At 36.8% G+C, this 16,214-nt stretch overlaps 1 protein-coding gene across 3 annotated transcripts in view; it reads right to left on the bottom strand.

The window, feature by feature from the left end:
* LOC135472223 (uncharacterized) overlaps positions 1–15,183 on the bottom strand; it is a 70,899-nt gene extending 55,716 nt beyond the window's left edge. For 2 of the 3 annotated variants that reach the window (XM_064751615.1, XM_064751618.1), the window contains exon 1: positions 826–1,024. In XM_064751615.1, the coding sequence (XP_064607685.1) occupies positions 826–843 (18 nt within the window). In that variant the 5' untranslated portion in view covers positions 844–1,024. Of the gene's footprint in view, positions 1–825; positions 1,025–15,073 lie in introns of those variants that run through there. The other variant, XM_064751617.1, reaches the window with a different exon arrangement.
* Between the last annotated feature and the right edge of the window lie 1,031 nt (positions 15,184–16,214).

Below are 16,214 nucleotides of genomic sequence, written 5' to 3'. Positions count from 1 at the left end.
AGTGTATATAAACTATGAATGTAAGAAATCCTACAACTGATCTAAATTATGTGCCGATCTATATAAAGGTTTACGCACATGAATCAAACATAGTAAAAATATCCAAGCACAACACTGTTATCTCAATCTCCATACAAAGTGTATTGAAAACACCAGCTCGATCCCCAAAACCCAATCAATAAATGTAAATCATTCCCATGTATATCATACACCATGCATGTACAGGACCCATACCGCTGTATACTGAATGTATAACAGCGCGAGGTACCACATGACTGTCTGTGAAGGCTTGGCAATAAACAAAATTGCGTAACAGATGCAGACTCAAATCAAATTTTAAATCCCCAGCTTTATCGAGTCATTTACTATATAAAAAATGTGCGTGGAAGTTTCTGCCAACATGTTTATTAGTAACCACTAAATGTACAGTACATGAGTACTGTATATGTATAATATTTACTACTATTAATTTTCATGCTAACATTCATATAGGTAGTGTAAGTGTAAGAACTACAAACAACACCAACAGATATTCTCTTCACCATATCAGAGGATAAAATGTCTATTTCTTCCCACCACTAGAATTACTCACTTTTAATTTTATTTTATTTTTTTGAAAGAGCAGTACCAAGCCAGACACAAGTCAAACAAACAGAGCTTTTCATTATATAGCATTACCTGTAAAAGCCTTTCCTACACAGCCACAGTACTCTGACTAACAAAGCCAGTACAGTAGTACACACCCAACCACCTAGTCTTATCTGCCTATGTACACATATGTCTGGCGGTTCCTTCGTTACACAACTAACACACAGCCTAACTTACCTCGAAATCGTCCTCCATGGCTGATTAAAACATTCTGCTAGTCTGTGACAGTATTGAAAGGTGTCCCGGTAATATCTGTGAGATTCTGAATTCTAATATATGGCAGCATTCGTTACCCGGCTGAGGAGTTTGGAATCCATATTGAATCACTTTAGCAGCACTGGGAATGTATGGTCTATCTGCTCACGTGAAGAGCTCCAGTCAGCAGCCTGAGCGTGAGGTGGTCGATACTCCTGCTTACATATATAATCTATATTATGATAATGAGCTGTACCTGATGCAGCTACTACTGTCAGAGGTCATCTAACAGCTGGTCGTTGGGGCACCACTTGACAGATAGACCCAGAACACTCATAAATATATGTCCTTCCATTCAATAGACACAAATCAGCTGGCCAGATTCCCTCAAACAAAGGTCACTAGACTGTCCATATGATGCACTGAACGAGATGTGTCAAGTGCTATTTTAATACTCGTATATTAGTATATACAAAGTATGAATGCTGATAACGATTCTTTTGATAAGACTTTTAGTCGGTTAAACGTTTAGTGAATTAATGCGGAATTTGGAAAAGGTTTAAGAAGTTCCTAAAAATAGCATTAAGACAAATAAAGTGGACTCACTGTATGCATTTACATGTGTAAAAGGTACCTGTACCATTCTGATGAGCTAGGTTGTCATCATTGAATATATGGCCATATATGAAGTGTACAAGTGCACTCTATGGAAATATTAAAATATATTATTTTGGCCTCTTTTGCCAAACATACACGAACATGTGTACCCATGTATATGGTCTGTTTTCTTCCAACTCTTTTGTTATACAAATGATATATGTCTAACACTGAATCCTATGTCCCCATTGTCTCTCTATGATCACTACAATATCCGTGCATTTACCTGCACATGTAAATGTTTGCTAAGGCAAAGCTAACCTAAATCCTGGCCAGGTGTTAACAAGTAATAACAATTATACTAGTATATGAAGTAGCAGGTTATCTATGACCACCAGGGTGTCAGAGTCCTGTAACATACCCAGCCACATCTGGGCGCTTCTCAAAAATGCCTGCCCACCCTAATCCTGTCGCATAGAAAAAAGTCATGCTGGCCACACACAGTGGCCTGAGGCTGCAGGGGTAATTTAGATAAAATATACATCAAGCAAGGCCAGTGTCCATCTCGAAGGCTGGGTGGAGGGATTAGAGTGACCACAGGTGTAGATGACCTCAGCCAGCCAGTTTGCGGTGTTACCTGTGAGAGAGTGGGCAAGTCATTAACCTTGCTTACAGCACGCTACTACTCTGCCTGACGCACGCATGCTCTCTCATCGTAGTGGTTTGTCCACCAAAGCTTCATTCAGGCATCGGGCTGGTAAAGCGCTACGCACTGCTGTAGTAAAAACAAGTCAGCCACACAACCCTTGGGGCTCAATGCTAACGCGGTCAAAGCGAAATTGATGATGTATGATGTCAGTGGGAGGAATCCGACAGACTACTGGTGTTGCTAGGTGACAGTCTCTTTATCAATTGCTGTATTGATCAGCTGGAGAGGCTTTTGCTGGCCATGTTTGAGGAAGCTTCCAGTACCATCCACATCACTACCACACAAACTATTGTAGACAGACAGACCACCCCACTCCCCAGGGTGGAAATGACCACTGATGCAGTGCTTCTATTACCACTCCAAACTATTCAGATACATGCACTTTCATTCCATCACATGGCTGAACAATGCCATTCACTAGGACTCAGCCACAGAAAAATCCTACAATGTGTTATCCAACAAAACAGTAAATACTACATGTACTTTCATCTTTCGTGTATATAGTATATGGAAACCAACATTTCAGTAGAGCTACTAATTAATATCTGTATTTTTATTGTCTTTCATTATATTACAAATTTCCTTCACCGTGTACACTATACTAACTCACATTGAATACCAAATGGAGAAGCAATATGCACAGGCATTAACGTGCATGTAACAGCCAATGTTACATGCAGATGTCATGGTTTTTTCATGAGGTTAATAACAAAACATGTGCACATACAAGAAGAATTGCATACATGCATTTTAAATCACAGGGTTTAACATACAGGGACTGCTAGCTGGCCTAATTCATGGGCACCCATGTACACATACATGTCCACTGCTTTCATGCATGAAACTGCACCTTTAATCAGAACATGTATAATTGGGAGATTACTAATTCGATGCATGCCATTTATTTATTTGATAGTTGTAAAACACTAAAAGTCAAGAATTTTTTACATACATGATGGCAGCCAAGTTGCTCACTCTAAACCACCCACCTCTGGCAAGTTAATGATGAGTTTTCTCACGTGTGACATACATTAACATCCTAATGGTAGAAGACAAATGGTCCCTAGTGAACTTCATGCAACACCACACAAGACAGCACCAACATTTACAAGGCATAGGGCCTGTCCAATTCCTGACAGCAGGACTCGAACATCATTTTATTGGTGTAAAATTTGCCGATAATAATGACGTCACAAATAAGACAGTTATGATAGAAACTGATACATTGTGGCACTGTAGATACTGCATCATGAATTGTTGACCTAACAATAACTCAAGGTGTTGCTTCACACTAGCGCCACCCAACAGGATTAAACAATATGTCCCCGTCCCTTTGAATAGGGCTAATACTGAACCCATGCCTAGGTTGAGATGTATGTGGATGTACAGCACATGTACATAAAGTCATACAAACATCTCAACAAACCACTATCAGTGTACCATTCCAAATACACTATACACTATAAACTAAAACATTTGTATACATATTACTGGTACCATCATCATTTGATTTACATGTATTTACTTGACTGTTGTCGAACCTTTGGCAAGTTATTGACAAACTTTCAACAAGTATAAAATAATATTTTAATAGTATTAAAATAGGCAGAATAATGAAGTAATTATAAATGTCAAATATTTCACAAACTGGTCCCTTAGTTTTTAGCAAAGATACTCCTAATTCCTGAATGTTCATCAGTTGTGTATATATTTTGCCCAAAAAGGGCATCTTTAGCAGTAAATAAATGCCATGAAATATTACTTTAGGGGCTACAGCTTGCACTTTTTGTAGTAGGATATAATCCTACCTTCCAGTTCCACAGAAAACCTCAAAACACCTTTCGGAGATAAATAGAACTATCAGAAACAGGAAAACATTATAAACTCAGTCATGGATAAAACTTGTGGTCATTTACAGTAACTGGTTTACACCGTGGATAACATCTGAAGAACACCTGAAATACTACATGTCCTAGTTTCAAATGGCAATGGCTAAAAACAGGAGCCCACATATTTAGGTACAGCTATTGTGAGCTATTAGGTACAGAGAACAGATGTAAACAATAGTGCCTATCTGACGAGGAAGCTGGCAGTAACCTGTCCAAATAAAACCTGCAGTTTGGAGGAACTAAAGGTTACCCAGCAGATGTATAATCCAAACTGACATCAGCGAATCCCTAACCGCAGAAATAGCTCTGTATAATACGGAAATCAGGTATTTGTACTTCGTCTGCTTTTTTCTGATGTTAACTAAAGATTGTTACCCAAATACCAAGACTAACACCTCATTTAATAGTATAACTATTATCTATTCAGAAAAGTAAGAAATGGGCACAGCACTTGTTAATACCTTTTATGTTTGATTCTGCTACATCGTTTGTGATCCAGACTGAGTAGAATCATAATTATATGAATAACTCATAAAACTGTATGTAACTAATATACTACTGTACATTACTCATACTGAAATATTTCAACAAAATTCAGAACTGTTACTGTTGTTACAGCTTAAAATCTACAAGCTGCTTATAAAAACTGAATTTAACGAGTAATCATTAATTTTCATTCCAGCGTAAGTCACAACACTTCAATGGGGAGATAGATGCATGTTTACTTTGGCCATAGATAATAACACTGTGGGCACAGTACATCATGGTCAACCCACTGTTCAAGATTAAACAGGATTTCAGGAACACTTGTTTGCTCATGTGCCAAAAGTTCACAAAGTAAACAAGTGTTAAGTCTGAGAGTTCGTCAATATCATCCACTGGCCCACATGTACATGTACCTATCAAACTGTGCCCATCTTATGTACACATGCATGTACAAGTAGTTGTTGTACATCATTATTAAAGTACAAGGAAACACCCTTTAAATCAAACAGAACTTACATAATACTACCCTACTTGTAGTCAGTAAGCACCTGGGTAACTACATGACCAGCCTAAGTTATGTGTGGTCGTCTATGGAGAAAACATAAGCTAGGTAGAAAAAAAAAAAACACATACATGTAGCATGTCTTGGAAAGTAGTTCTCAATGCAATGAATGCTGAGCAAATATTACCCAAAAAAATGGCAAATGAAGTAATAAAGAATATGGCATGTTTCATTCATTGTACATTGAACATCCAACTTTGCCACAGTCTGGTTATTTGCCCAAAGGTAACAAATAGTTTAGATATCTGTTCAGTCGTAATTCAGTTATGTTTTTGGAAATCTAAACAGGTGAAAAGATTTATTCTGGGCTTGAAATGGAATCAGGACTTCAAATGTCTACAGTTCTACTATTCAGAGGAGTACTCATAAGTTACTGCCAGTACAAACATTTAAAATCCTCTAATACATGCAGAAATTAAAATAAAATATCAAAAATGCTGACAAGTGTAAAACCACAGATTTTCATTCGACAATCATTTATTATACTGACACCAGGCCAACCAGATCTATTTTTTTGCTCTAAAATTTCTTTGGTATAACCCGATCTGGGCTTGATCCTATGTATCCCAATTTTTTAGACAGACGCTATAACCATTAAGCTCTTGACGCAGCATTTATTAAATTATTTTATTTCATTGGCATTTTTTGCTGTACTCAAGAATATTTCATACGTATGACGGCGGCCAGTATTATGGTGGGAGGAAACCAGGATGTGGAAAACCACAGCCATCCATAGGTTGTTGGCAGATCTCCCAATGTACAGCAAGAAGGGAAGTCACTATGAGCTGGACTTGAACTCACAGCGACAGCACTGGTGAGATGTTCCTGGTTCATTGCACTGTGATGGCAAGCTAACCACCTTGGCTATAGAGGTCCCCAAACCAAAGAGGTCATAAAACTCACCTCCAATTAAAACAAATAATATTGCTTTCATATAAGATCAATAAACTCATTGTGTCAGTCTGGGAACTTGATTTCATCACCTTTATCTACTCTAAACCAATAGTCAAACATCATTAAAGAAAGAAAAAATTAGAACTTTTAGTAGATTTTTTTTTTAAACATTTAAACCCATCAAACTTGAAATATATGTGTTCCAGCTGTACATTTTCAGGTAACACAAGATGAAGTCCTTTTCTGAGTACACCTAAGGCTACATGTAAATATCAGTTGTGTATAATTTCATTCAACAGAGTTTGACTGCCTTATAACTAAGGGGAGACAACACATGTTTGAGCCAGTCTTCCTTGGCTATGTTTATATTCAAACCCAACAAAGCTTATACATTCATCGCCTGTACATTTAAAAACAAAGAGACTCACAATTATAATATTTTGTCACACATTAATAACATCTGAACCAGTTTAAGTCGCTTTTTCAAATATCAGACGTGTATCATACAATTACAGAATGATTACTGTAAATCTTCAACCTTTTTAACTACTTAAGCACTTTTTTCAGTGGAAATTATGCACACAATTATGAACAGGATGCTAACATAATTTGCTTGTGTCACTAAAGATGCAAGCTTCAAAACCCTGCAAATTATTTCTCTAGACCCCATGGTTCTTCACAATAAGTTTTTTTAACAATATGTAAATTAAGGAACAAACAACAAGAAAGCACATGGCAAACCTACATGTATAGGGTGAATGATGAAGGGCTGATATACTGGGAAAACTGGGCAGTTATGTTAATTAATAGAACATAACTAAAACGTTGAAGAAGAGAGTTACATCATATACCTGTCCAAATAAACCCACATATACATAGCAGGGTTTTCATTTGACTTTTTGTTTTCTTCAAGTTTTTTACCATCATGACACATTAAAACTAAAATTATTAATATATGTACCAAGCTACATGCATGTGGCTTCTGAGATCTCAGATTGACAGACATGACACATGTGAGAGACTAGCCTTATGTATATCATTGAGTTTTTTTTTTACTGTAGTATATACTATTTTACACAGAATCTGCAGGTTGTTGAACGATCTGATTTACTTTCAACCTTCACTACCCAATACATCCACCAACCAATAGTCTGCTACAGAAGTAATATATGATGTTATCATAGCAAGTATGGATACTGTTTACCACAACAGTAAATAAAACCTACCTCAACATGTCCAGGTTATCAAGTTCCCAACCTTCAGAAAATACCTCCACAATCGGCCAATAGGCACAATCTTAACACACCTCTTTCATCTGACAGCTTATTTAGCTTTCTCCAGCTACAGCTATCTTGGCACAGCTTCTCAAACCACATCCAAAAAGCCACATGTGCTAGCTAGGAGGAAGAGCTGGCCTGTGCAAGGTTCAAATTAATCCCTTAACATACATGTCATGAAATAAAACAATGAGGATGTGTCAATCACTCTGACCACGCTAGTACAATGGGCCACAAAGAAGCCAACAGTGGGCACTGATCAGCAGGCAAACAATACCAGGCGGGCCATCTCGCAGCTTAGAGCATGTTAGGTGACTGGCTAAGGTAATAAGCTGCAGCATGCTGATATTCCTCTCCCTCCCCCAGGCTAGCATCGCCTCAGTGTTCAGGCAAGCTGAAATACAATCCGACTTTACAGCAGAGTCATAAGCCACAGTCCTGCCGGCTGGGCATAAGGTGGAAGAGGCACAAACAGGTTTCCAGAGGACTTGGAATAAACACTGCCCAAGTCTCTGGTCCTGGATCCCTTTATAACGGTCTGGGGATTAGTTACTGTTTATGGGTCTGATAACTGCTTTCCCTTCCTCAAATGCAAACCAAGCAAAACCTTCAAGACCATCAATGAAGAAGAAAAGTGACTGTTGCCTTCAGAAGGAATATAGGTCTCAGTAGTAGGTGAGCTCTGAAAAAGGCAACCCTCATCATCCCTTCCCGCCAGCCCAGATTCCTGTGTCATGATTGTTTAATCTAAACAGTTGAGCTCTCAGGCAGATAACTTTAGAAGGCCTAGGGTCTGGCTAACAAACGGTTTCCACAGGTGTACACTTGGGAGTGAGAGAGAATGAAGTCATACAAAAAACAACACTGTTTTCTTCACACATACAAAAAAGAAGAAAATATTACACAATGTATGAGGCATGCATGTAATCATTATTTGTTTGAATTTCAAAAAAGGTGACTAGAGGCACTCAACTGACTTTAAGTGATACCATCTTGTGGCAAACAGGACTTTTCCCGCATATGTTATTTGTGGTTATACATTTCATTTGCACCTAAATATATACGTTATGGTAAGTTCAGGTAACCTTCACAATGTTCCCAATTCCAAAACTGAAAATTGTAGATGTAACTTCAAGTAACATACTACCTACATAAAGCCACTGTATCCAGACTTCTAAATAGGGGGCAGGTTTCTACTCTTAAATACAATTATACAGCACACTGGCTTCTTCCAGCCCCACCACCAATTGCTCTGCAATTACCTGAAGCTGGCCTTAATTAAGCTACAGGCCTCTATGTACCACCACCTGGTGTAGTAAATGTCTTAAAAATAGAACACCCTCAAAAAATAAATAAATAAAAAACTAACACTGCATGCAATTGCATTTTTGCCCAGAAGCAGTATATATGTTTACATGTGTTTGTGTTGGCTGATATATACATGAGTATGACAATGAAGGACACTTTTCTTCATTTCCTGCCTGATTTAATTTCCCCCAGGAGCATGAATTATAGGTATGCTAGCCTGTAGATAAAGAGGTTATCTCCAGCCTCCTGGGGGGAAATCTTCCAATTAAAGGTCTAAAGGTAGATCTATTATACTGGGAGTTCCCCCAACCACAAATGATCACATCATGCAGCCTTTACATACTGCTTCCACTGCCTTGAACACGTTGATATTTCTATAAAGGTAGAATGAAATTACTGTATGTAGCCACTTTTTGTACCTCAATTCACTTACATGTCTTAACTTAATGGTAAGGTGGTGCTCTGACAACCCAGACAATTTTGTTAAAAGTCAGGGTATAAATGTACAGTCAGCCTGCAGGCCTGACATTCATAAGATTAGCAATCTACCATATACAGTATGTATGAACCAAAAAAATTAAGAAAAGCACACATACACACAGACTTTTAAAGCCTGTCAGTGAACTATGAACAAGAATTATGACAAGTATACCTTATTCTACCGCATATGTGTATGTCGCTGCCGCTTGCTTTAAGTTAATTAACAGTTCTGATCCGGTTAGATGCTGTTAAAACTCAAAACAATAGATAAATTATGTGTAAAAGCACATTATCAGTTTATGTTATTGAGAACCAGTGACAGCCATAGATTAAGGACATAAGACCTTGTATTAAATACGAAAATAGCTGTACATGTTATGGTCATCCATTATATCCATAAAGAGCCGAACATGCAAAGTAAAAAAAACTTGGATATTAATTCTCTAAGCAGACTGAAATATAAATAGCAAGAAGACATAACCAAAGATACAATTTAACATGCATACTTGTATATATATATAGTATATATATATATATATATATATATATATATATATATATATATATATACACACATGTAGTATAATTCAAAACTTTGAACTTACCTGCTTGTATCCAGAGCTTTGGTTAGTGTCTTAATGAATTATCGCAAGTCAAGAATGGTTGAAGGTAATATATCTGTCCTATAAACTCTGACAGGATTTACTAGTAAAGTGGTTGTTCTAAAACGTTCGATAAGCCTATTGTTTACAGACTGGTTCACTGGCAACTAACAGAGATCATGCAACAGAATACTTTCTGCCCCATAGCTACATGTACACTGTACAAGGGCTGTCCAGCACTGTACAACATACATTGATATATGCTGCTAAATTCAAATCAGGAATTTGCAAATGCTTGCATCTTATATCATTAAAGGAAGAAGTTTAGATTGGCAAAAGAAAAAAAAACTGTAAACTCACTGGGACTTTTTGTAGCAAATAGCCAGGCTATCCGTCCTTAATGCTTGTAAGATTTACAATAGGTTCAAATATCCTGAAGCCTTATCAGGGCCAACTTGATAAAACACAGGATCTGCCGTGACCTTACCAAGTACTGCATTCAATGTATAAAAAAACAGTCCTAAAGAAATCAGCCATCAACAAAGCTGGTATTATAGATGTACCCCCAGGTATATGTTGTACAGGCAGGTAAGGCCCAGAAGAAGAAAATAAAAGATCACAAAGCTATATATATATCTGTGTAGATATTATCTAAACAAAAGAATGGAAGAAAATATCCTCTACCTAAAGAATGAAGTGTATTATAATTTCTCACAGAGATTAAACACTGCCCAGGGACAAAACACCTGAAAAGCTACACCTATCAAATGACAAATGACAATGTTTACTGGCAAACAGGTAATCACAACAAAAGACAGATAAATCATACCAAAAAAAAAAAAAAACATGAGCTCCTACATGTATATACCTCGAAGAAGATTGCATTCAAATTACTAGACAAATTGTCGGTAATTATGACTGATATATAGTTATTAATGAGGTACTGCTTCTGTATATTTTTCAGAAATGTAAACAAAGTAACACAGCATTTGGTAACTTGAAACATAAACTGAAATCAGGGCAATCAATAGCCACAGCCATTTCACTTCTGGAAAACACTTATGCGCACTATCCACTCGATTATTTTTGCCAAAAATCTCTGGAATAGCCTATTTAAGCCATTAGCAAACAATGAAACATAACCCAATACATACATTTCATAAACTACTATACATGGTACCATAGACAAACAGTAGTTACTTACGTTTTTCCATACCCATATATTAAATTTACAAGAAATTCAATGCCTTTTTAAGGAATACTTCATTTTCCATAACTTTTCCCATTTCCTGTACACATGGGAACCATGGACGAGAAGCAGTCAACAGTATCCTATGATGATGGAAAGATACAAGACTTTTGTATAGACAGCACACATATGTTTATGGTTTCCAATAAATAACATGAAGTGTGTGCCATAAGAGATCCCTTAATGAGGGTACTAACTTCCACATAATTATGATAAATTCCTATGTATGCAACCTATAGAGAGGTATTTGAGACGTAGGATGATATCCTACTTTGAAAATGTAAAGTTTAGGACCAGAAGTCATATCTGATAACATTTAATTGCCTCCAAGAATGCTCTTTGGTGGTGGAATCTTTAGGCCATTCAGGGTCTTTTTTTTTTTTTTTTTGATTGAACAGTCAGATTTTATATTTCAATCTTACGGGTTATTAGCAGATTTCAGCCTGGAGTTGTAAAATGCTAGTTTAGATCCCTCCAACATCATAATATACATGTTTGCATGTACATGTATGTATACATATATATATATATACCTTTTACAAATCATTTCAAGTGCACTGTAAACACTTCATAGCTACAAATCATTTCTGCATTGTAAACACTTCATGGTTACCTGTGGGGAAACTACACAAACATACAGATCAATACAGCAAAATAGTCTTTGAAGTGTGAATGAAATATGACAAACTCAAATCAAACTTTTACCACTATGCAATGATACTTTTTTCCATTTTGAATACCTCTGAAGTGTTGTTAAAAGTGTGAAATAGTCTAGGTTTTGTCACTGAAGTGAAAAAAAAAATTGAAACGAAAATGGGTCAAGCCCACAGCAGGGTTGTGTAAAGCCACATGTGTGATCCACATGTCTCTGCGTTTGTTTTACATTTAGAGGGAAAGCACAGGAGACTTCCTCTAGGTTGACCCCTTAATTGGCCCCGTGACCTCACGTGTCTGTTAACAACTGGACAACTCGACAAGCGCTCCTGCTGACAACCTGACACGCCAGTTGGTCAGACTGAAAATCTGGTTACTTCTCACTACTAGTAAACCCTCAAAAATATTAGTTGTACCCTATTACTTCCTTCCAGAACAACCAGAGATTTTCTTCACACTTTTATGTGCCATTCATTACAACAGCTGATCATAAATACTTCACAGCCTGAGACTCATAATAAGGCGAAGAAGTCCTTTTAAGAGCATCTGTTTCCTTCTGCATGTAAACATTCATCTTTATAATGTATGACATTTAAACAGATGTTTTTGTAATGAACGTTTACCAGGTTCACCGAGCAGCTTGCTGTTGCATTACTCCCCAGAACAAGCCAAAATATCAACAAAACACAAGCTTACATGTCACATCTTATAGCCCAGTACGCAATCAGCTTTCCTAGTCTTCCTCAGGCTATATACACATTTATTTACGTACCAGGTATTTCATTTTTCCTGGAGGAATTTCACTCATCTTTATTCTTAACCTGTTTGAATACTGTAGAAACAATTTTTCCATTAATACTCTGCCAACAAAGCCCAATGTAAAATTGTACAAAATTACATGTGTCATGCATGTAAACCTATAAATAAAAGGACAAATGACCTATTTTCACCTTCCCTGGCAAAATTATCAACCAATTCCTGATAATGAATTACACTGTTTATGCATTGCATGAATAAAAATTTACATACCTATATGTATACGGGAAAGATATAAAGATAAATGTATTCAACATTACACAGCTTCACCTGTGATGCTTAATAATAAGGTTGAGCTAAGAAACCAAACTAGCATTAATAAAGTAATTCATCAACTGGAGGTCCCTTAAAATGAACAAATTAAGTCTCTAGCATAACCATACCCATCATTATGATTGAATGAATTGAATCATTTTGAAAAAATTAACATCAGAAAAACAGCTAATGGCATTCTAAAAGTAAATTTGTTCACAAGAGTTATGCGCCCTTATCTTTCACTTTGCGTCACATTACTCTTAAACAATTTAGTAGTAAATGTACAGTTACTTACCATTATACAATTATACAATCTACCATTTAGCAGGGCAATTCACATACACATGTTCCATTACAGATGAAAGATTTTATATTCATGGCATTTATAACAAATCTTGCATGGCATCCTTTTCTTTACAAAAGCATAGAACCTTTAACTGTAACGTGTAGCACGGTCTTACCTGGCCAGTATCATCCACATCTATGTTATCTTCTCTGACAAGAAACTCCATAATTGGAAGATGTGATCCTGTCATATACATGTACATAAACTACACACGTAGGCTATCATTATGTTGGACACTATAAATGCAATCAGTAGTTCAAACTGGAAGCTGTGTCTCTCAAGGCTTATGTCACCGATAAAAAGGTACACTTCCTTTATCAGAGAAACAAAGACACCTCACTAATACACTTTCAACATTTAGCCCACAAAGTAAGGATGTGTACCAGATAGACTAAAGATAAAACTAGGTTAGGCCTTGTGAATGCATGTACATCCACGCATAGATATTCTATAATCAAGTCACTGCACATCTCGCTCATGTCATATCACACAGGGATATCAGGAAATGTGTGTGTACCTCAATACAGGTTTAGTACTCAGGACCGCAATTTCAATAGATGGAGATGAATCAACACCATCAATAAAAATCAAATTCACAGAATGTACAGGTATTATGACTTGTAAGTTGTTTATAAGAATGCACATGCACAATGAATAAAATGTATCCACATAGGATATCAGCTTAGCGTGTTGAGAAACTGGAAACCTTCTTTATTTTCAGCTCAAGCACAAAGTACAGTCCATTACATTAACATGATATACAAGGGTTTATGAACAGTTGTACCCAAGGTATCATAATACCAGCTCTTTTCTCTACATTTCACATGAATGAAAATTCTGAAAGTATTTAACATGTTCAAAAGTTTTGAAAGAAGGTAATCGCAACCACTGCTATCTTCCGTTGAGCAGCACTGAAGCATGAAAATATGTTTACAACTATATGCATACAACTATATTCATGCCTACGATAAAGCTGTCACTAAATGCAGTGATGTATACTGAACAGTGGCTGCCACACACTATAAGAAGCCGACTGCTGACAACACTGCTAAGCCTGGGCATTGAACCGTGATAAACTTGCAAGTACCAGTAGCCCTCAACAAGACCCTTGTCATACTGATAGTACTTTATTAGGCTGCTGAATAAACTGGTACAGCCACTCACATGTGTACCAGCATGAGACAGTCACAAATGTGTTTCTATAACATATATTACTTTCCACACGGAAGTCATCAACAGTTCTAAGTCATTTCAAAATTCTTTCTTTTCATCTATTTTCCCATCAAACTTGTAACATATCATGTCATGCATCAGTGGTTTTCTGCTTTCACTTACCGTAAAAACAAGTTTTTAAATGCATATCCTGTACAGCCTTGATTTTCACTCAACACTTTCCATTTTGCTTTGGTTAGCCTAACTTTTATTTAAATACAGAGCTATTCATGAAACTGAATAATTTATATATAAAAAATTTAATATTATTTTATTCCAGTCATCTCTGACAGTAAAAGTTGTATACATATATTATATAATATATAAGAGAGATTTTACACGTGATATTTAAGACTTGAACAAGATAAAAAAATTCACAACAATCAAGCATTAGGCTACCTGACAGAACATAAGTTTGCTCTCACAATTACAAATTCATACGGCATTTGATCAATTGACTAAATAGCAGCTTTATACGGTGATAATCTACGGCTGAGGTACATCCAGTCAGTATTTACAGTTTGAATCTTTCATTTATTTTCAAACCTGAAGGTCAAAAAGAGTGTTGTTGTTGTTTATGATTACATACTTTATTTTGAGATTTTTATCATCCGAGATAACAGCTAGGTCTTCCAAAATTCGATTGTGTCGCTCGACAACCACGAAAGTTTCAGAAATATATAAACTGATGTGTATTACATTGGCTTTACTGAATAAAGTAGGCAAGTGTGAGTGACAAACGCAAGTCGAGGATGGCCTGACAGCTCTAGTAAGACCATTTCGGATGACATAAGTTCAACATAACTCTTCAAAATTGGCGCGTAATTTTCAATAACAAAATTCAGGTGAGGCATAGCATGCACGTGTTCCTTCACTTATCAGATATGTACATACCATGACTCTTGCTCTCAAATAACCACCACCACCCTAGTTCGGCCACACTTCCATCAGTTTGAGCAGTTTCAAGGCATCCCAAGACCACTGTGTTTTACAATTGATTTTCGTGTCAATTTGGACTGATCCATTGGGATCCCATGAGGGGGTGGTAGCCTGTTGAGACCAGTCCATTCCTTACTCGAGCAACGGTAGAGCGCTTTTCCCATGATAGTTATCCATTGAAAAAGATAAGAAAATAAATAAATAAATAAATAACCGTAGAAACATAATCTTTTTGTTCGAAGACAGCTGATTGAGTTCAAAATAAAATTCATACCAAGAATAAAAATTGAAATTGGATTTATTTATTTAATTGATTGGTGTTTACGCCGTACTGAAGAACATTTCACTTATACGTCGGCGGTACGACCATCTGCAGGTTGCTGGAAAACTTTCCCACAGATGGCCGGAGAAGAAGCAAGCATGAGCTGCATGGACTGGAACTCACGGCGACCGCATTGGTGAGAGGCACATGGGTCATTGCGCTGCGCTGGCGTGCTAACCACCTCGGCCAGAGAGGCCCCCTGGAAGTGGAAGATTAACTTTGAATACTTTGGGAATTAATATTGTGTTAAAGAGATATATATATATATCTATATAAAAGATATTTCCGGCATGGAAAATGTTGGCCACAGACATGAAAATATTTTTGTGAAATTGCATAACTCTGATACTCATAGCCCTATAATCCAATAAATTAGTTATTCTGACTATTGAGACTTCAATTCTTTCTAAAAGTGTAATTATATTCAAAGGCGCAGATGTTCATATTTTCTTTCGGGAGCCATTTACGTCCATATATGTATAATATAGTTCATCATACTGCCGTCATCTATTCAGGTAGCTGGTTAGCGCGCTAGCGCATCGTAATGATCCTGGAGCCTCTCAAGAATTTGGTCGCTGTCGATTCAAGTCCAGCTCATTCTGGCTTCGTCTCCGGCCGTTCGTGGGGAGGTCTGCCAGCAACCTGCTGATGTGCTGGCCGCCGTCGTATAAGTGAAATATTCTTGAGTACGGCGTAAATCATCAATCAATCAAATCAAATCAAATCTATTCAGGTATCACATAAAACCACCGGCATTTTTAATTTACAAACTTA

Source organism: Liolophura sinensis, chromosome 8, assembly GCF_032854445.1.
Source record: "Liolophura sinensis isolate JHLJ2023 chromosome 8, CUHK_Ljap_v2, whole genome shotgun sequence".
Classification (NCBI taxonomy): Eukaryota; Metazoa; Mollusca; class Polyplacophora; order Chitonida; family Chitonidae; genus Liolophura; species Liolophura sinensis.
The sequence above is the reverse complement of the archived record's forward strand: the minus strand, read 5'-3'. Positions and strand labels throughout refer to the sequence as shown.